Here is a 22,069-nt window from a genome sequence, read left to right as displayed (position 1 = left end):
TCAAGCCAGGAGTTCGGAGGGGCTGGAGGGCAGTGTTCTGCCCAGCCTTCTTCCCCCCCGGAACAGAGAGGAACTCACATATTTCCAGAGGATCAAGATGGGCTAGTCACATGACCACAGAGTTCTACTGTGCCCACCCTGGCACCACTGCCAAGCACTTGTGAAATTAACCCAGGGCCCGGCTCACGATGTGTCTATGGTCATCACAGGGCCAACCTGGCCTCTCGCCTGCTCCAGCATTCTTCTGTTGGCCTCTTCTGCCTGCTCTCCTTTGGAGTTGGGAGGATACTGAAAAACGCAACGTTGTCCTTTATTTATATCTAGTGGGGCCACCAAGATGACTCCTAGTGGGCCTGGCCAGGGCAGATGGACTGCCTGGGGGACAGTGTGCGCGCATACACACACACGCACACATACACACACACACTCTCACGCAGAGGCACATACGCAAGTGCCATCTCAATACTCATCATTTTATTTCAGTATTTCTGTTTTAGGTGAGGTCAGACCCTGCTACAGGCTTGGGTAGCAGCGCTGACTCTGCAGGTGAACGCTCTTTCTCTGTCCCAGTGTTGTGGAATCCGGAGTCGCAACACACACCTCGGAGGACACTTAAGACAGTGCAGTACGGTTCATTACACCAGCAGGTCCAAGGGGGAATCGGTTCCCAACAAGGACCCTGAAGTTTCTGAGAGGCCCAGTTTTATACCCCCCACTATGTGACAGGTTACATGTTAGCAACCTCTCTGTTGCATATGATTGAGTTTACAACAAGTAGGTGCTAGGAGAACAAACAATTAAGGTTAAAGGTGGGGTGGGGGGGCAATGATTTACATCAAGGGGGGATGTCTCCATGGTTAATCTAACAGGGGCAGCCTGACTTCAACTACAATCTCTGTTTGCCACCTGTAGGGAGGGAAGTCTCCAGGAGACCTGGTTTTCACTAGTGACCATTTCCTCATTCCGGGGCTAGGGTCCAGGCCCCGTTCACATCCTGCCTTTAAGACAGATGACAGGCTTCAAGATGGAGGCTCTCCTGCTTTCCTCACACGGGCCCCAACACTAGGATTGGCCCTGATGTCACCCTTGGCAAGGAGGGAGCAACGGGCCTCCCCCAGTGGGGACCAGTCACCCTGCTGGGGGCACAGTCTGTGCTTGTGGTCTTAACGGACGGAGGGAGGAAAATGGCTTTAAACTGGTCAACCCTCTGAGCCCTTAGAACACGTGTGCAGAAGCACAGGGCCGCTGTGGAACAGCCGTATTCCAGCCACAGAGGGGAACACCCCATATTCTTTCCAGGTTTTAAGAGGAAGAAAATACCAAGTCTGCTGCTCAGGTAGCCGACTTGAGAAGGACTTTCCCGTATTCTAACCCCCTTCTGTTTCCTCATACTTGGTCTGGGTGAGGAGGACCGGTTTCCTCCAAGGTCGAGGGCCTGCCTCTGGCTGAGCTGCCTGGCCCTGGCTCCCCAAGATGGACGAGCTCCCGGCTTTGGCTCTGCTGTCCCCCGCTGCCCCCCCAAGTTGGGTGCCGGCGGGGAGGGTGGGCAGGAAGGACAGTGGCAGGACCCTGGGGCATGGGCTACGGTGGGCCTGCTCCTGGACGCCTGGAGGGTTGTCCTCCTCGGCTCCTCGAGTCACCTGGTGGTGTGACAACAACCATCTCGTCACTTTTGTCGTCTGCAGCTGCCAGCTGGCCAAGGGCAGGAAGCGGGCTGGTCATTGGGCAAAGGGACGGTGACCGCGGGGAAGAACCCATCCTCACTTCCTGGAAGACGGGCTGCCTGGAGAAGAAAAGCCAGGCAAGCTGCCAGCGCCAGGGAGGGCTTGGGCACACAGACCCCCTCTGTCCCTGCACAAGTCCTCCTTTCAATGGGCCCTGTGCAAACCGAATGCAGAGCGCCTTCCTCCCGGGTCACCTGCTCTGTGGCCGGGGGGGCCTGACTCACTGGGGTGGCCATGCACTTTCCTGACAGGAAGCTCGGTGTGGGGACTTGGTGAGCCTCGCTGCCAGCAGCTCCTGTGTTTGTGGAGGCCGAGGGGGTGGGCATGTGCTGCTTCCCACCCTGTGCGGCCAGCCAGCCGGGCAGCCCGCCTGCTCCTGGGCGCTGCTACTGTGGTTACTTCAGTTGGGGCGTGCAGCCTGGTGGCCGGGCAGGGCCCCGGGGAAGCCGGCCTGCCTCGCTCCTGGCCGCTCTCTCCCCCTGTACTTGCTGGCGTTTCCTTGGGGCTCGTGTGCAGAAGCACTGTGGTGGGGAGATGGGGCCGGGGCTCTGCTGTGAGTTTCTCAGCAGAGAGGTGCTGAGAGCAGAGGGAGCCCTGCCCACCCCCACGGGCTGCCCAGACTTGGCCCATGAACCACGGTCCCAGCCCAGTGCTCCCCCGTTGGCCAGAGCGCCCAGGGCCCTGTCAGGAAGGAGGGGGTGGCCAGGTCGCAGGACTCACACATCCTGAGTGTGACTGATTTTCTGCCGCTTGATGTCCTTTTGTTGGGTTTCTCTTTTGCCTTCCCTTATTTTTAGTAAAGCCCTGTTGGAAAGTTCCAGGCTTGGGTTGGGGAGTGGGAGGGGTGGGGGTGGTCAACTGGCTGACTGGGAGGTGACACAGAAGTGGTCTTTATCAGGAGCAAAAGAGTGGGAGGGTGGCCCCAGGGACACAGCGGGGTCCCCTAGGGCCCACCCCACCCTCAGGCCCTCGGAGGGGGCCTCTCCACCCAGCCTGTGAGGAAGAACCTGCTTCTGTTTCCCACCAGAAGATCGATTCTGGTTTCAGGGCTGACCCGGGCGGGGGGATCTTATCCCCAAGTGACTGTCTGGAAGGGTCTCCCTCCGCCAGCTTGTGCCTGAGCTGCTGAAGTGTGAAAGTCGCTCAGTCGTGTCCAACTCTTTGCGATCCCATAGATTATACTGTCCATGGAATTCTCCAGGCCAGAATACTGGAGTGGGTAGCCGTTCCCTTCTCCAGGGGATCTTCCCAACCCAGGGATCGAACCCAGGTCTCCTGCATTGTAGGCGGATTCTTTACCAGCTGAGCCACCAGGGAAGCCCACGACCCGCTGAGGCCAAGGGCAATTTCTTAAACAGAAAGATGAGTGAAGAACCGGTCCCTGGGGCAAAGGAAGTGGGCAGCTAGGGCCCTGGTCTTGTGGGGAGGGGAGATGGGCCTTTCCCCTTGGTCTGGTGGGCATGGAAGGAACACGAATCAGATGGGGAAGCCCAGTGCCCTCCCGCGCAGGGTAACTTACTCTGCAGGCTCCTTGTGGAAGAGGTCATGGAGCTGGGACGGCTGGCCTGCTGGGGGCCACATGAGGAGAACTGAGGGCCCAGAGCCGATGCCTTGACCTTGGGTGGGTTCATGTCCAGCATCTCCGGGGTGCGGGGGGCCCGGGGCTTGCAGGAGAAGCTTGATGTGAATCCCCTGGAACAAAACATCCAAGCTAAAGTCACAGGAGGAAGAAGGTAGGACTCCCCCTTCTGGCTCTAAGAGATGCCAGCCAGGCACCATCCTGGGCACCGGGGGGTGGGGTGGGGTAGAGCAGGGCACCTGGTGGCATAAATCCCTGCCCGTTGAGCTCACACTTTGGGGGAGGAGGGAGATGATGAGAGAGGAGATGAAGGCAAGGAGCAGAATAGGGAACCTGAGAGAGTATTACAGTGTCAGATCCAGTGGCCAGGAAAGGTGTGTCTGGCTCCAGTTAGTTCCATGTCCCAGTCCCTGGAACCCTACATGACAACAGGAAATCAAGGCTGCAGGTGTGAGGTTATCCTAGATTACTGGGACATCTGTAATCACAAGCGTCCTTAAAAGTGGGAGAGAGGCAGAGGAAGAAAGAGAAATAGGCTCGGCTGTGGAAAAAAAGACACAGATGCAATGCCACTGGCTTTGAGGATGGAGGAAGGGGCCATGGTGCTTTTCAGGTGGCGCTAATCTTAAAGAACCCGCCTGCCAATACAGGAGCCATAAAAGACGCTGGTTTGATCCCTGGTTCAGGAAGATCCCCTGGAGGAGGGCATGGCAACCCACTCCGTTATTCTTGCCTGGAGAGTCCCATTAGAGAGAAGACCCGGGCAGCTGCAGTCCATAGGGTCACAAAGAGTCAGACACAACTGAAGTGACTTCACATACGCACGCAGGAAGGGGCCACAGGCCCAGGAGGGCAGGAGGCTTCTTGAAGCCAGAGGGGATAGAAGAGAGATTCTTCCCTAGATCTCCAGGGTATAACCTGTCCTGTGGACACCTTGATTCCAGCTCATGAAGACCCATGTGGGACTTCTAATCTACAGAACTGGAAAATAATAAATTCGTGCTTATTTAGTGACTAAATTTGTGCAACTGGAAGTTTATTACAGCATCAACTGGAAGCTGACTTTAGATGGGGTGACCAGGGAAGGCCACAATGAGAAGATGACATTGAGCCCCCAAACAACCCTGCGAAGCAGGCATTACTACCCTATTTTTCAGATGTCAAAACTGAGGCTCCAAGTTGGTCAAGTTTCCCAAATTTACACACATAACAAGCAGGCAGTGAACCTGGTGGGATCTTACAGCCAGCCATTCTCCAGACGCCCTCAGGACCCCAGCCCAGTGGGTTGGCTTCACAGAGACAAGAGGCCACGTCTTAGAGCCTGTTCCCTCCTTCCTACCAGCACCCGCAGCCACTGCAGCTGGGGTTGGGGACATGATTCCCCCACCCAGCCCTTTGCTCCCTGGCTGTCACTGAGGTATAAACATGCTCAACTTTTATTCCCATCTTGACTTCTGTTGCTATTGTTGTTCCGTCGCTCGGTCGTGTCGGACTCTGTGACCCCATGGATGGTAGCATACCAGGCTCCTCTGTCCTCCACCATCTCCCAGAGTTTGCTCGACTTCTGGGGACTTTGCTATGTGCCCATTTTTCTGACACCTAACTCTGAAGACTGGAGTCCCGGGGGCCATCACCCAGGGCTGTGGTCACCACTGACTGAGCTGATGTAAGCGCCATCTCAGCTCCTGGCAGGCAGCAGGGGCTCCTGGTCTGACCTTCCTTCAGTAGGTGGGCATCTCGGTCTGCAGGCTGCAAGTGTGAGTGCAGCAGACACTGTGAGCTTGGCTAGTAAAGTGGGGTGTCTCCCTACCGCACCCCCAGGACAGAGAGATGCTGACAGGCTGCAGGGCTCCTAGTGGGCAGTGTGTGTGTGTGTGTGTGTGTGTGTGTACACCATGCTGGGGGCTGAAATTGAGGACTGGGGCAAGTGAAGGATCTGGTGGCAGGGAGGAGGGTGAGGGCCCTGGAATGGCCTGGACTCTGTCTCGCTCTGTTGCTTTCTAGCGGGTGAGGGACAGTGAGCAATCTGCTGACATCTCAGGAGCCTCAGTTTCCCCACCTGTGAAATGGCTTCTGTAGCACAGCTCTGAAGGTTCCATGAGGTGGTATCCCTGGGCCAGCTGTGGTAAAGCGCCCCATGAACGGGGATGATGGCTCTGGGGAGTGAGACTCGGGAGGCAACTGCATAATTTGTTGATTCATTTCATTATGCTTCCCCCCCCTTTTTTTTTTTTACATTGAGAATCTATTACTTTAATAATCAGAAAAATAAAACTTAAATATTTGAAAAGTCTCCAAATACAAATTTAGAAAAAGACGTGTAAAAAACTGCCTGTACTTTAGACAAGAAATCTTTCATACCCGGTTGAAAAGGATAGAGGAGATTTAGCCCTCTTACAATTTTTTAACTTTTTTTTTTCCTTTAAAAAGCAAATTTATTTTCATGTCATGTATAACATTGTCCTTCCAGGTGAACTGCCTCAGAGCAGCAATTTGGTCTAGTCCACCTTTGATATCCACTGTCCAGCACAGTTCTGAGCACACATGTGCTAAGCTGCTTCAGTCGTGTCTGACTCTTCGCAACCCCATGGACTGTAGCCCGCCAGGCTCCTCTGTCCATGGGATTCTCCAGGCAAGAATACTAGACTGGGTTGCCATTCTTCCTCCAGGGGATCTTCCTGACCCTGAGCACACATCCATGTACATTATCAGTGAATGAAAGAAATGTAAAAAGTTAGAGTATACTGATCAGATGAAAGAGTATGCAATAATCGTAAATAACTGTGGGGGCTACTCAGGCACATGAGAGAGAATGTAGTAAGGCTCAGAATAGAGGAAAAAAGCTGCTGTATAACACAGGGAGCTCAAGTTGGTGCTCTGTGACAACCTAGAGGGGTGGGATGGGGTGGTGGGAGGGAGGTTCAAAAGGGAGGGGACATATGTATACTTAGAGCTGATTCACACTGTTGTACAGCAGAGACTAACATTCCAATGTAAAGCAATTATCCTGCAATTAAACAACTAATCTCGAGAATATACAAGCAACTCCTACAGCTCAACTCCAGAAAAATAAATGACCCAATCAAAAAATGGGCCAAAGAACTAAACAGACATTTCTCCAAAGAAGACATACAGATGGCTAACAAACACATGAAAAGATGCTCAACATCACTCATTATCAGAGAAATGCAAATCAAAACCACTATGAGGTACCATTTCACACCAGTCAGAATGGCTGCGATCCAAAAGTCTACAAGTAATAAATGCTGGAGAGGGTGTGGAGAAAAGGGAACCCTCTTCCACTGTTGGTGGGAATGCAAACTAGTACAGCCACTATGGAGAACAGTGTGGAGATTCCTTAAAAAACTGGAAATAGAACTGCCTTATGATCCAGCAATCCCACTGCTGGGCATACACACTGAGGAAACCAGAAGGGAAAGAGACACGTGTACCCCAATGTTCATCGCAGCACTGTTTATAATAGCCAGGACATGGAAGCAACCTAGATGTCCATCAGCAGATGAATGGATAAGAAAGCTATGGTACATATACACAATGGAGTATTACTCAGCCATTAAAAAGAATACATTTGAATCAGTTCTAATGAGGTGGATGAAACTGGAGCCTATTGTACAGAGTGAAGTAAGCCAGAAAGAAAAGCACCAATACAGTATACTAATGCATATATATGGAATTTAGAAAGATGGTAACAATAACCCTGTGTACGAGACAGCAAAAGAGACACTGATGTATAGAACAGTCTTATGGACTCTGTGGGAGAGGGAGAGGTTGGGAAGATTTGGGAGAATGGCATTGAAACATGTAAAATATCATGTATGAAACAAGTTGCCAGTCCAGGTTCGATGCACGATACTGGATGCTTGGGGCTGGTGCACTGGGATGACCCAGAGGGATGGTATGGGGAGGGAGGAAGGAGGAGGGTTCAGGATGGGAAACACATGTATACCTGTGGCGGATTCATTTTGATATTTGGCAAAACTAATACTATTATGTAAAGTTTAAAAATAAAATAAAATTAAAAACAAAGTAAACACAAACACACACACCCAAAAATCCCAGAGCAATACAGAGTGCTCAGTTGCTAAGTCCTGCCTGACTCTTTGTGACCCCATGGACCGCAGTCCACCAGGCTCCCCTGTCCATGGGATATACCAGGCAAGACTACTGGAGTGGGTTGCTATTTCTTCCTCCATGGGATCTTCCCGACCCAGGGATCTAACCCATATCTTCGGCATTGGCAGGCGGATTCTTTACCACACCGCCACCTTGGAAGCCCTTGGAGCGATACAGAAAGTGAAAGTGAAAGTGGCTCAGTTGTGTCCGACTCTTTGTGGCCACGGTTCTCTAGGCCAGACTGGAGTGGGTAGCCTTTCCCGTCTTCCCAACCCAGGGATTGAACCCAGGTCTTCTGAATCACAGGATTCTTAACCTGCGGAGCCACAAGGGAAGTCCAAGGGAGTGATACAGAGCAGCATGTAAATCTGACTGCAAGTGTGTGAAAACGGGAGGGCATTGCTGACACTTTTCTGACACAATGAAGCTTTTCTAATTTTGAGATATATATTCTTTTGTTTTTGTTTGTTTTTGGCTGTGCCACATGGCTTGCAGGATCTCAGTTCTCTCTCCAGGAACTGAACCCAGACTACAGCAGTGAAAGCCCAGAACCCTAACCACTAGACCTGCAGGGAACTCCCTAGTGTGGAAATTTGTTATCATTGTTATGGTGGTGAAATATATATAACGTGAAATCTTGATTGTTTTAAAATGCAGCCCCATTACACTTTCAGTTCAGTTCAGTCACTCAGTCATGTCCGACTCTTTGCGACCCCATGAACCACAGGATGACAGGCCTCCCTGTCCATCACCAACTCCCGGAGTTCACCCAAACCCATGTCCATTGAGTCGGTGATGCCATCCAACTATCTCATCCTCTGTCGTCCCGTTCTCCTCCTGCCCTCAATCTTTCCCAGCATCAGGGTCTTTTCCAGTGAGTCAGCTCTTCGCATCAGGTGGCCAAAGTATTGGAGTTTCAGTTTCAACATCACTCCTTCCAATGAGTATTCAGGACTGATCTCCTTTAGGATGGACTGGTTGGATCTCCTTGCAGTCCAAGGGACTCTCAAGAGTCTTCTCCAGCACCAAAGTTCAAAAGCATCAATTCTTCAGCGCTCAGCTTTCTTCACAGTCCAACTCTCACATCCATACATGACCACTGGGAAAACCATAGCCTTGACTAGACGGACCTTTCTTGACAAAGTAATGTCTCTGCTTTTTAATATGCTGTCTAGGTTGGTCATAACTTTCCTTCCAAGGAGTAAGCGTCTTTTAATTTCATGGCTGCAGTCACCATCTGCAGTGATTTTGGAGCCCAGAAAAATAAAGTCAGCCACTGTTTCCACTGTTTCCGCATCTATTGGCCATGAAGTGATGGGACCGGATGCCATGATCTTAGTTTTCTGAATGTTGAGCTTTAAGCCAACTTTAAGAAGGAACAATTGAGAGACCCTGAAAGAAACTCCTCAGGTGAGCCCTGGGGCTGTTCCTAGCAGTGGTAATGGCAGAGAGTCAGCCTTAGATTACCTGAGGATGTCCCCTCACACAAGGGGGCCAGATTTGGAGGAGCTAGCTGTGCAGATTCAGGACGGCTTGGCCCACTTTACCTCGTGGGGCCTTAGAGCCAATGGGTAGCAAGGTCAAGTTGTAGAGTCTCAGGGATAGCTGAGGTGAGTTGGCAAGAAGTGAAGGGAGGGGATTTTCACGGGGGGTCCAGTGGTTAAGAATTTGCCTGCCAATGCAGGGAACATGGGTTCGATCCCTGGTCCAGGAAGATTCCACATGTTGCAGGGCAGCTAAGCCTGTGGGCCACGACTAGAGAAGCCCACGCACTGCAATAAAAGATCCCGCGTGCCGCAACTAGGATGTAGCATGGCTGAATAAATACATAAAGAAATGAAAAAAAGAAGTGAAGGGAGAGAACAGTCAGGGCAGCAGGGCTGGGGATCTACTAACCTCCCCACCCAGGGCCCCATCCTTTTGGAGAGCCACATGGTGATGCATGTGAAAAGTCTCAGTTCAGTTCAGTCGCTCAGTCATGTCCGACTCTTTGAGACCCCATGAATTGCAGCACGCCAGGCCTCCCTGTCCATCACCAACTCCCGGAGTTCACTCAGACTCACGTCCATCAAGTCGTGATGCCATCCAGCCATCTCATCCTCTGTCGTTCCCTTCTCCTCCTGCCCCCAATCCCTCCCAGCATCAGAGTCTTTTCCAAAGCGTCAACTCTTCCCATGAGGTGGCCAAAGTACTGGAGTTTCAGCTTTAGCATCATTCCTTCCAAAGAAATCCCAGGGCTGATCTCCTTCAGAATGGACTGGTTGGATCTCTTTGCAGTCCAAGGGACTCTCAAGAGTCTTCTCCAGCACCAAAGTTCAAAAGCATCAATTCTTCAGCGCTCAGCTTTCTTCACAGTCCAACTCTCACATCCATACATAACCACTGGGAAAACCATAGCCTTGACTAGACGGACCTTTCTTGACAAAGTAATGTCTCTGCTTTTTAATATGCTGTCTAGGTTGGTCATAACTTTCCTTCCAAGGAGTAAGCGTCTTTTAATTTCATGGCTGCAGTCACCATCTGTAGTGATTTTGGAGCCCCAAAAAATAAAGTCTGACACTGTTTCCACTTTTTCCCCATGTATTTCCCATGAAGTGATGGGACCATATGCCATGATCTTCGTTTTCTGAATGTTGAGCTTTAAGCCAACTTTTTCACTCTCCATTTTTACTTTCATCAAGAGGCTTTTAAGCTCCTCTTCACTTTCTGCCATAAGGGTGGTGTCATCTGCATATCTGAGGTTATTGATATTTCTCCCGGCAATCTTGATTCCAGTTTGTGTTTCTTCCAGTCCAGCGTTTCTCATGATGTACTCTGCATATAAGTTAAATAAGCAGGGTGGCAATATACAGCCATGAAAAGCCTACATGCAGGTAAACTTTATGTGGCAGTGTTGTGGGGCTGCAGCGCCCAGGTATCTGATCAAACACTGCATATTTCTGTGCAGGTGTCTCTGGACAAGGCAGACATTCCACAGGGGGGACGCTGAGTAAAGCAGACTGCCCTCCAGAAAGCGAGTGTGCCCCATCCACTCGCTCTTGGGTTCTGGACTTGCCTCTGCAGCCACGTGAGTCGATTCCTTAATTAAATCTCTTTCCACACACACTTCCTGTTGGCTCTGTTTCTCTGGAGAATCCTGACTAATATACCTAAGAGCGGGCCTCCTCTTGGCTCTGGGACATGACCTTCGTTTGACTGGGGTCGTGTTGTTGCCATGAAAGAACATCTCAGACACATCCTCCCTCTGGCTGGCACCTCCCTCTGGCACTGGGGAAAGTGGCCCTTGGCAGACACCAGGGAACCACCCCTTCGGCTTGGCAGATCCTTCCTCTCCATGGGGTCCCCACCTGGGCAGCTGCAGGAGGCGGATGTGTTGACTGAGGGTGCTGGTCACTGTCGCTGAACTCTGGGGGGTGATGAGTTTGGGGCCCCCTAGAGAGGACACTGTGGGAGGCAGGGAGGGATGGCTGTCGGGAAGGGTCAGCTTGGCCCCTGAGCAGCCCCCCAGCCCCCTCAAGTCCCTGAATGGTGTGAGCTTATGGTCTAGGGAGTCAGAAGCTAGAGCCAGGAAATGGCGATGGTCTGGCCAGGGATGCAGCCAGATTAGGGCAGAGCAAAAACAGCACATGGGAAGCGCATATGCATAGCAGTCGCCTCCAACTCAGGAAGATGTGACCGGCTGCAGGAACACACGGTGCTGGGTCCTAGAAAAAGGTGAAGGTCGATCGATATATTGGTAAATTGGGAGGTGCCCTGCAAGGTATGCGGTTATGTATCAGAGAAGCCTGGCTGGCTTCTATGATCTCTGCTCGTCAATAGGAACATTGTGTTGGAAGGGAGTCACAATAAAAAGCTTCTGGAGATATTTAATCTTTACTTGTGTTTGGAATGCTGCTGAGTCATAATCCCAGAGCTGAGATTCCCACGGCAGAACATCCCCGTGTCCCTTCATTTCTTCGGAGGGAGATACCGTCTGCATTAAGATACGAATCAAAGTGCTCAAGGCTTGCCTAAGTGGACTCTGCTCATCAAAGTTCCTAACTTGGTCATTGCTGTGGAATTTCATCTGGACTGCAACAAAGTCCAGGGGGGAGAAGGGGGGCTGGGAAGAGCATGGCGGCTGGGGAGGGAGCACGCCGGATGAAGGCAAATTTCACACACGGATATTCAGTGAAGGTGCACACATGTCTGTATAAATATTCAGGCTACCCCAATTTCCCTGACCTCCTGTTTCTGTAGTTTCTGTTAGCTCAATACTGTCATATATCCTTTGGGAACAAATGTGAGGAGGGAAAAGCATACATGGGACATATATGTAAGAGCTTCCCTGGTGGCTCAGTGGTCAAGAATGTGACTGCAATGCAGGAGATTCCCGGGTTTGATACCCGGGTTGGGAAAATCCCCTGGAGAAGGAAATGGCAACCTGCTCCAGTATTCTTGCCTGGAAAATGCCATGGACAGAGGAACCTGGAGGGTTACAGCCCATGGGGTCGCAAAGAGTCAGACACAACTTAACCACTAAACAACCACCACAGACATACGTAAAATCTCGTTCTTCCTTATTTTTTAAAAGCCACAATACTTGTGGCTGGGCAGAATTTTGACAGTTTGCTTCCCATCTCAGGCTGGCACTGGTAGACGTCTGTGGGGCAGTGAGAGCTCTGACTGGAGGAGCCCACTCCCTCACCCGCCCTTGGCCACACAGAGGGAATGGCCAGACAAACACCCTCCTGGTCTGGCTGGGCTCCTCGGCATCTCCGTGTGGATGACGTGCCAATGCCGTGCAGAGCAGGGCCCCAGCAGATGGCGGGCGGCCAGTGGGCGGGCAAGGCCATGTGACGTCTGGGCAGCCTGGCCCCTCACCTTCCCAGAGGTGACAGCTGGAAACCAACCCTGTACTTTCCAAGGTTGGGGGGTCAGCCCCTCCAGGTTGGGACTGACAGATTTCCCCGGGAAAGTGCCTTGGTTCTCCTTGGGATAAATGCTTGTTTTCTTTGAAAATGCATTTTCATAGTCTGGTTAACATTTATTCAAAGCTAAGGACTGTAAGAGGGGGAGAGAAAAAGGAAAAGGAAGACGTGGGCTGTGGGGAGGCTGTGCGCTGGTGGAGTCTGAACCTTTTCACTCCTGGCTTCCAGGAAGCCAATTTCACAGCAAGACCAGTTGCTGGAAACCACTGGAACTGCAATTATCTTTACGCCACCTCAAAGTCAGGGCTAAGCAATGTGGGCTATCATTTTGTCTACCAACGACCCACATCCAGGGCTCCAGAGCCTTCCTTCTCCCCACAAGTAAGGGCCCAACCCAGCCAACTCATCTTCTGGGGCCAGGGGCTGCCCTCCTTGACAGACTGAGAGAGTGGGGCTGTCAAGCCAGACAGAGAGCCACGCTCTCTTCTTTTCTCCTAGGGATTCATCCAATGTGTATTTTGAGCTCTTGCTCTGTGCCAGGAACACAGGGGATAAACACCCTTCACATGGCCCCCGTCTCTGAGGACAGTGGGAGAGTCATGGAGCACGTGACCACACAGCGGAACTCCGGTTCACCATCTTTGACACCTTCTGCCCTGTAGACACATCCAGGACTGTCCCCTCCCCAGTCCAGATCCCAAGGTCCTTGCGGCTCATCCCTATACAGCCCTGCCGCCCTTCTGCCCTTGAAGCAGGAAAGGAAGGTGCAAGGTAGCTGCCTGCTCACAGAAGGGTAGGCTGTGGCAGTCTCCCCGCCCCTCCTCTCCCTGACTTTCTCGCCAGTGGGTGCAGCGCTGCTGGGCCTTCTGCCTGTCCTCAGGGGTCCCTGACCCCTCCAAGGTGTCCAGCAGCTTCTAGAACCCGGCAGGAATCCCTGTTTCTGTGGCGTTTCCATCAGTGGGAGATTGCAAGAAGGCAGGAAGGTCCCCACAGGGGAGGACCGGTGGGCTGGTTTCTCGGACTCCCCTGCACTGTGATGGGGGCCACATCTGCAGGGGGTGGGTAGTTTCAGGCCTCGAGGGGCCTAGAATGCAGGCCTCCCACAGCCTCACCCAGCTCCACAAGGCCCCACTGCTGGAGGAGCTGCAAGTCAGCTGTGACCACAGCGGAGGTGGGGGTCTGCTCACTGCAGACACAATAACGGATCCCTCCCTGTTGGAAAGTGGGGCACGGATGGCCTGACCGGTCACCATGGCAAAATTCCCCTAATCAGAGACTCCAAGGGTGTTGTCATGATGCTCAGCATGACTCTCTAGAGCAGTGTTTTAGTGCAGGAGCGAGGCTCCTCTGTCTTGAAACTCTCAGCCTGCAGGGCACTGCCGGGCGGGGAGGAGGAAGTAGTGGGCGGCAGTCAGGAGACAAGTTGGGTCTGAGTCCAGGCCCAGGCCCCTCCCCCAAGCAGGTTCTCTCAGATCTGAAAGAAGGAGCCTGTAAGATCATTAAAAAAAAAAAAAGTCCTTTCGAGATTCTAAAGAATCCCTCCTCACCCACTGAGTGCCGGTTTGTGCTCATTTGACACAGAAGAACAGAAAACATCTTTTTTTTTTTTTTTTCTTCCTGGGGGTCCAGTTTCTGTTTTAGGAAGCTGACATCTGAGCCAAACCCTTGTACTGACCTCAGGCCTCACCTTTCTCCCCTCCGCAGCCCCCTCTCCAAAAGCGAACTGCTAAGAGAGGCCACTGACCTCCAATTACTTCTCTTCACTCACCCTCCCAAACGTGTTCACCCAGCAGTTCTTAAAACAAGTCCCTTGGGTGTGTTTGTAAGTTTTTCTCTCCTTCTGGCCTGACGACTGGTGATTCTCAGGAGGGCAGGTCCCTCCCCTTGGGCTCTGAGGTTGTCAGGCGAGCTGACCACACTCCCCTGAGGGTCTCAGAACCGCACTTGGGCCCCCAGTAGGAGGCTCCTTTGCCTCCATCGTCAGAGGCTGGGCCTCAGAGGAGCCCTTCCGGGACACTGCTCCACCCCTACCTGGTGGTGTCTTCACTTTCTGGGGCCCGGGGCCCCTCTCGAGGCTGGCTCGGGGCCCCTGCTGCGGGCAGACGAGGCTCTCCCTGATGTCCTGCTGGCGACCACTCTCCTGGCTTGGTGTCGGTGGCGGCTGAGAGGAGTCAGGAGAGAGAGCACAGTTGACCTCTGCTCTGGAAGCTCTTTGAAGATGCTCTTTACTGGGCTGGACCCCGGAGCCAAGAAAAGCACACAGCCCGGGGGCCAGTCCCTCATGGCTCCCCTCCCCGGCGCCTATGGATGGGGACTTGTTTACTTGTGCAGGTTGGGACCTTTCCAGATGACCACTTCAGGTACTTGTAACCTGAGGGTGCAGTGGGCACGTTCTGGTTGGAACACACGCACGCAGGGAAGATCGGACCCTCTGCCCTGTGGCCTGCCCCCTCCCCACCACCGCCCCCACCTCTTGGGAAAAGCCAACAAAACCTGGAATTGTCTCCTGGGCCCCCTGCTTGGCACTGATGCACAGTGGCCCAGAGGCACACTGAAAAACTATTCATGTCTGTTTGAAATTCAACTTCAGCTGGGTGTCCTGTGTTTTTATTTGCCAAATCTGGCAACCCCAGAGGTGGGGCTCTCTGAGCCTCCCCTGGATCCTTCAGGGCTGAATCCCTGCCCTCCCACAAGGGCAGGAACCTCCCTAATACCGCCCAGCAAGGACCAGGCCACCTGGGTCACCCCCAGATCACAGGGAACAGTGGGAGAAGTTCCCGATGACTCTGCTGAGGGTCCCTCCCCAGGGTCTGGGGACGGGCCTGTTCTGTACTTCAGATGACACGCACCCCTCCTTCTCCAGCTCAAAGGGCTTCATGTCACGGTCACAGCAACACTGTGACAGTTTGAATTCACTGCCCCCCAACCCAAGCTCCTTTCAGCTCATTAAAGAAAAACCAAGACCCTCTCTAGCACCTTTGCAATGGCCTCAGCTTTATCTTAGATAACCGTCCCTACCTAAACAGACATTTCTCTAAAGAAGACATTCAGATGGTCAACAGGCACACGAAAAGCTCCACATCACCAATTATTAGAGAAATGCACATCAAAACTACAGCGTGATATCACCTCACGCTGGTCAGAATGGCCATCATCAAAAAGTCTACAAATGACAGATGCTAGAGAGAGTGTGGAGAAAAGGGAACCCTCCTACACTGTTGGTGGGAATGCAAATTGGTGCAACCACAATGGAAAACAGTATGGAGGTTCCTCAAAAAACTAAAAACAGAGTTGCTATATAATTCAGCAATCCCACTCCCGGGCATATAGGCAGACAAAACTATAATTCAAAAAGATACATTCACCACTATGTTCATAGAAACATTATTTGCAATAGCCAAGGCACAGAAACAACATCAATGTCCACTAACAGATGAATGGATAAAGACGTGGCACATGTATGCAACGGAATACTACTCAGCCATAAAAAGGGACGAAACTGGACCATTTGCAGAGATGTGGATGGACCTAGAGACTATCACACAGAGTGAAGTCAGTCAGAAAGAGAAAAAGAAATACCATACGATATCACTTGACATGTGGAATCTAAAATATGACACAAACGAACTATTCTATGAAACAGAAACAGGCTCCTAGACATAGACTACAGACTTGCAGTTGATAAGGGGGAGAGGGATCAGGGAGGAGTGGACTGGGAACTTGGGATTAGCAGATGTAAACTATTATATATAGGATGGATAAACACCAAGGTCCTACTATACAGCATAGGGAACTATATTCAAGATCCTGTGAGAAACCATAATGGAAAAGAATAGGAAAAAAGAATGCATATACATGTGTAACCGAATCACTTTGCTCTAAGAGCAGAAATTAACACAGCATTTTAAATCAACTATACTTTGATTTAAAAATAAAAAGAATCCTCCCTGCAGGTTTCCTCAAACCCATGGCACGGGGGCACAGCTTTGACTTCCAGATAACTCTCTTTTGACCCAAACAAGGACTCTGTTTCTGGTATGGAACCCATGGGTGGCTTTATTTACAGTCCACACTGGACAGTCTCTGGGCTTCTCTGATAGCTCGGTTGGTAAAGAATCCGCCTGCAACACAGGAGACCCTGGTTCGATCCCTGGGTTGGGAAGAGCCCCTGTAGAAGGGAAAGGCTACCCACTCCAGTATTCTGGACTGGAGAATTCCATGGACTGTATAGTCCATGGGGTTGCAAAGAGTCGGACACGACTGAGCAACTTTCACTCACTCACTCATTGGACACTCTCCACCCAGAACGGTGACTGGAACTAGGATTTCAGCCTTCTCTGAGCTGCTCTTCAGTGGATAACTGGCCTGCTGTCTGTGCTCTCTGCTGACTGGGCTTATAAAAATGCTCAGGAGACCACACTTGGGTGTATAAAATAATGGTTGAGTGACACCACACTTGAGAGCTGGGCCGCACATGGAAAACCCCATGAGAGTCAATGGTGTTCCAAGATGGCGCCCAGGGGTAGGCAGCTCTCCAGGATCATGAGCTTTCCTGGGTGGGTGGCAGTGGGAGATAGGTGCCAAAGCCCCCTGGCAGGAGGGAGGAGGAACTGAGCTGGGCTCTTGGGAGAATTTCTCGGGTCTTCTTGGTTCAGCCACCCCTCCCGCCTCCCCTGCTCCCTCTGCTTAGGCCACATGGCAGACTTTCAGAGCAACCTCTATGGCCCCCGATGCCATCCCCCGCCCGCCAAAAAAAATATATCTCCACTGAAAGAGCTGGGAGCTGGGAGGCGGAGGGCAGCTGTGTGCATGCACCTGAAGCTTCCTGGGACAAACCACTGGTTCTCTACCTCTTCATCCATTTCAAACAGGGCTGGCATTTTCCCTCAGGGTCCACTGACAGGACATGCGATTTTGATATCCCAGCCTTGGTGGATGGGGAAGGAAATGAGAATAACTTTCCTCAGGCCAAAATCATACAAGATTCTAAGTCACATTCTTGGCTTTTCTTTTTTTTTATTTTCCCTTGGGAGCTATTTCCTTTTGGCTCTGTGGGGCTGAGTCCTTTGCTTAAAAATAATGTATTTTCTGGCCCCTCACAGAACTGATGGAGCCATGTAAGGATCCCACGGCCTCCTCATTCCGAGTCCTGCCTTAGTGCTGACGGAATGCACAGCCATGAAGGGGGGCATCCTGAACAAACCCCACGGGTCTTGAGTGGGGCATTAATTCCCAGCAGGGGTGAAGGTCATGTGTGAGGGGACCTGTTGGGGGGTTGGTGGCCTGGCGAGGCCAGAATGGGCTGAGGGGACAAGGTGAGCAGGTGCAGAGACAGGGGAGAAAGGGCTGGAGGAGCAGGACTGGATGGGCGGAAGGGTCAAGAGGAAATTAGATCAGCTCTCGCCGGGGAAGGAAAGAAATGGGACAGCGAGGATCAGGAGGGTCCTGCCACACACTGCTCTCCTCTTCTTCCCTCGACCGTGGTGCTTGGTTGGCCGAGCCCAGATGCGACCTCAGAACTAGCCTCAACACAGCATTTGAGCATGTTGGCTGAAGCCGGTCTGCACCCGCCCCCTCAAGGAGGCTGAGTGAAAAGAGAAAGAGAAGGCGGTGGCCAGACCAGATGGAAAGCTCACACTGGTCCACAGAGGAGGCGAGGGCCTGGGGTGGTTGTGCTGGGCAAGGAAGGAAGAATAGAAATCTACACCAGAAATGGAATCCACGCTCATTAAATGACCCCAGGAGCAGGGAAGGATCAGGGGGAAGGGATAGTTAGGGAGTTTGGGATGGTCATGTATACACTGATATAACTAAAATGGATAACCAACAAGGACCTACTTACTGTACAGCACACGGGACTCTGCTCAATGTCACGTGGCAGCCTGGATGGGAGAGGAGTTGGGGGTAGAATGGACACATGTATATGTATGGCTGAGTCCCCTTGCCGTTTGCCTGAAACTATCACAACATCGTTAATTGGCTATGCGTGCTCAGTTGCTAAGCTCTCTGCGACTTCATGGGCTGTAGCCCACCAGGCTCCCTTGTCCATGGGATTTTCCAGGTGAGAATACTTGGGTGGGCTGCCATTTCCTTCTCCAGGGGATCTTCCTGATTCAGGGATGGAACCTGCATCTCCTGTGTCTCCTGCACTGGCAGGCTGATTCTTTACCACTGTGCCACCTGGGGAGCCTATCCCAATACAAAATAAAAAGTAAAAAAAATTTTTAATAAAGAAATGACCCCGGGAAAGCCAATAAGCTGGACTCTTGGCTTCTTCAAGGGGAGAACTTTTGTCCTATAAAGGGATTTTGAAGGAGAACTAAGTAAGGGTGCTGGCCTGAGGAAGAGAGAAGGCATGGGGGTGGGTGTGTGCTCAGATGTGTCTGATTCTTTGCGACCCCATGGACTGCGGCCCACCAGGCTCCTCTGCCCATGGAATTTTCCAGGCAAGAATACTGGAGTGGGTTGCCATTTCCTACTCCAGGGGATCTTCCTGACAAAGGGATTGAACCTGGGTCTCCTGCATTGGCAGGCAGGTTCTTTACCACTAGCAATACCTGGGAAGCCTCTGGGGGTGGGGGAAGTGATTAATATGCCTGATATCTGGCAAGGGGAGTGAGGATGGCCTGGGGGTCAGTGTAGGGGAGTCCACTGAGGCAGGAGGGCAGCAGGTGGGCTCCCAGCCAGGCCTGAGTGAATGAGAGTAGGTGAAGGATGGGACCTGAAAAGTATGGCCTCAGTGCTCAGAGCAGGCTCCTGGGTGCAGCGGTAGCATGGCTCCAGGTGGCCCATCTAGAAGGGCAGGTGAATAGCTGCTGCCTCCCCAGGGAGAAGCACTGGGAAGGGCTGGTGATCCCAGGGATGAGTGCCCTGGTGGGTGCCCACCGTTTTCATGCAAGGAACCAGAATTTGCCAGGGTCAAAAGCAATTGTTCTTGAAAATAACAATAATGTCTACATCACCAGCAACATCAGCCACCACTCAGCTTCCTCCACCCTTGACAACCTCCAGTGACTCTATCCTACAGGTAATACCACGCCAAATCTTCCTAAAAGATAAGGCCACACTTAGAATCAATGCAAGACTGTCTCCGGCCCTACCGGCCTGAAGGCGCTCGATCTCGTCTGATCTCGGAAGAATCAATGCAAGACAGAGGGTCACCTTGGTGGCAGTTTGGGTAAAACAAGGATGCTACTGATAAATAAGTTAGCCTAAATGCAACTCTTTGGAACAGTGGTGCTGTGTTCAGTCGTGCCCAACTCTTTGAGACCCCATGGACTGTAGCCCACCAGGCTCCTCTGTCCATGGGATTTTCCAGGCAAGAATACTGGAGCGATTATTTCCTATTCCATTTCCTATGCCAGGGCATCTTCCTGACCCAGGGATTGAACCTACATCTCCTGAGTCTCCTGCATTGGCAGGCGGGTTCTTTGCCTCTGCACCACCTGGGAAGACCAGCCCTATAGAATTTGAAATCATTTTTAACTCAACAACATTAGGTCAAATTGGCAAAAATCATTAGACCACCTAAAACCTCCACCCTAGCAGCAGAAATCTCTAGGTAAATGACTGAGCTAACCATCTTTTAAAGAAGGCATATTAATGTTTGGAGCTCTAGCAAAACACATGTAAAATAACAAATGATCAAAGCTGGTAAAAAAAAAACAACCCTCTAAAACTGCTGTAATCAAGAGACCCTTTCCCAGGGTAACCAAACAGCCTGGCTTTCTTCCGACTCTGTGACAGGTCTACTGCTCTGAATCAGGGATCAGACGCATTTGAATCCAATTCAGAGCAGATTAGAAAAGCTCACAGATGTTTCTCATACTGGAATCTGACCTGCTCCTCTTGTTGTTTTTCCTTTTTGAATGGAGAAATTGGAGTCTTATCTGATCTGTTCATATCCTTTTAATTTCCTCTTGAAAATTAAAAAAAAAAACTTTGTACATTTCTAATTCAAAGCATATATATTTTTTCTAGCATATAAAAAATACTTTTATTCCCCATCAGCCTCTAGTGAGCTCAACTAGAAGCTTCAAAATGTGTCTGGAGAGCTTCCCTGGTGGCTCAGTGGTAAAGAATCCGCCTGCCAATGCAGGAGACACGGGTTCGATCTCTGATCCGGGAAGATCCCACATGACGCCTGAGAATCTAAGCCCGTGTGCCACAACTATTAAGCCTGTGCTCTGATGAACCCTGGTGGCTCAGATGGTAAGGAATCCGCCTGCATTGCAGGAGACCTGGGTTCAATCCCTGGGTTGGGAAGATCCCTTAGAGGAGGGCATGGCAACCCAATCCAGTATTCTTGTCTGGAGTATCCTCATGCACAGAAGAGCCTGGCAGGCTACTTGGGGTCTCAGAGAGTCAGACACAACTGCTCGACTAAGCACACTAGAGCTGGGGAGCTGCAACTGCTGAGCCCATGTGCTGCATCTGCTGAAACTGCAAGCACTAGAGCCCGTGCTCTGCAACAAGAGGAGCCGCTCCAGTGAGAAGCCCGCCACTGCCACCGAGAGCAGCCTCTACTCGCCGCAACTAGAGGAAAACCTGTAGAAGCATTTTCAGGCAGGAAGACCCAGCACAGCCAAAAAGAAATGAATACAATTATTTTTAAAAATGTGTTTGGATCCCACACTAGCTTTTGCTCCTGGCCGCACATTTCTAACTCTGTTCAGCCTTCTACCGTGTGGCTGACCTCCTCAGCAATAGAGCTGGGTCACCAGAGTTTTGGTCAAAGATCGACATTGTTCGGAGAGTTCTACTTCAAAGTCTCACATTTAAACGTGGCTTCCCCAGTCAGAAATCTTGCTCAAATAGCTTGCAGAGGTGAGCACTGGACACAGTGCTCTGAGAGAAGGGAGTCTGGAGGAAAAGCTCATGGTCAGGTCTGGCTGTGGGGTCACATGCCTGTGAACCTCTGTGACATGGGGTAATGGTTGAGATCAGAGGGCTTTTCAAGAGCAGGTGTGAGGCTGAGGCCTTCCAGGGTTTGGAACTGCTGCAGTTTCATAAGATCCGAGGCATTACCAGGCCCAGAGCTGCCCCCAGTTCTGGAGCTGCCCCCCCATACGCTGCCAGTTTTCTTACATGAAAAGGAAAGGCAAGGCTCAGGAGCAGCAGGTTTGCCCCCCCTGCAGACTGGAGTGTGGGTGTTTGGCAGGGATGGGAGGCAGCCATTTCTGGCATGCTGGGCCATCTGGGGAGAACTGAGATGATCTTCCAGCCTGGAGGAAAAAATGAAAAGCAGCAATCAATACAGACAGGAGATATCTGACTGCTGACTACTGTGTAGCATCACAAACAAATACAGGAAGTGGAAGCACCTGAATGCCTTTTGTTAAGCTAGTATTAGCAGATATTGGATGTCTTTAAGAAATAGGAAGTGCCCCTTGCCTCACTCATGTGAGCGCTTACACATTTTAAACATGGCTATTATTTTTCTAACACAGAGTTGGATCTTTTGACTTTGGGTGATACGAGGACATAACATTTCAACCAAACAATTTTAATTAAAGTATCAATCTTCTGGGCTTTCCTCCAAGGATGAAGCAGATTACTGCAGGGATGAAATCAGTCAGAAAAGATGGGATGTGTCATAGTCCTGACAACAAGAGTTACTAGACACAGGAGTGGGGAAGAGCTTGTTCTCTGGAACACTATAATGGTGTGTGTCGTGTCTAACGCTGCCACCTGGGTCGGTGGAGACTGGTCCACCCAGCAGA

The 22,069-nt window shown here is 51.3% G+C and overlaps 1 protein-coding gene across 9 annotated transcripts in view; it reads right to left on the bottom strand.

The window, feature by feature from the left end:
- Positions 1-457: 457 nt before the first annotated feature.
- The window catches only part of ARMC9 (armadillo repeat containing 9), a 181,017-nt gene continuing 159,405 nt past the window's right edge, over positions 458-22,069 (bottom strand). For 4 of the 9 annotated variants that reach the window (XM_044937950.2, XM_025278454.3, XM_025278456.3 and 1 more), the window contains 4 exons: positions 21,435-21,571; positions 14,379-14,508; positions 3,244-3,416; positions 1,614-1,783 (listed from right to left, as the gene is read on the bottom strand). In XM_044937950.2, the coding sequence (XP_044793885.2) occupies positions 1,761-1,783; positions 3,244-3,416; positions 14,379-14,508; positions 21,435-21,571 (463 nt within the window). In that variant the 3' untranslated portion in view covers positions 1,614-1,760. Of the gene's footprint in view, positions 1,784-1,846; positions 2,529-3,243; positions 3,417-14,378; positions 14,509-21,434; positions 21,572-22,069 lie in introns of those variants that run through there. The other 5 variants (XM_044937949.2, XR_006548981.2, XM_025278457.3 and 2 more) reach the window with 5 other exon arrangements.

This window comes from Bubalus bubalis, chromosome 2, assembly GCF_019923935.1.
Source record: "Bubalus bubalis isolate 160015118507 breed Murrah chromosome 2, NDDB_SH_1, whole genome shotgun sequence".
In the NCBI taxonomy this organism is placed as follows: domain Eukaryota; kingdom Metazoa; phylum Chordata; class Mammalia; order Artiodactyla; family Bovidae; genus Bubalus; species Bubalus bubalis.
The sequence above is the reverse complement of the archived record's forward strand: the minus strand, read 5'-3'. Positions and strand labels throughout refer to the sequence as shown.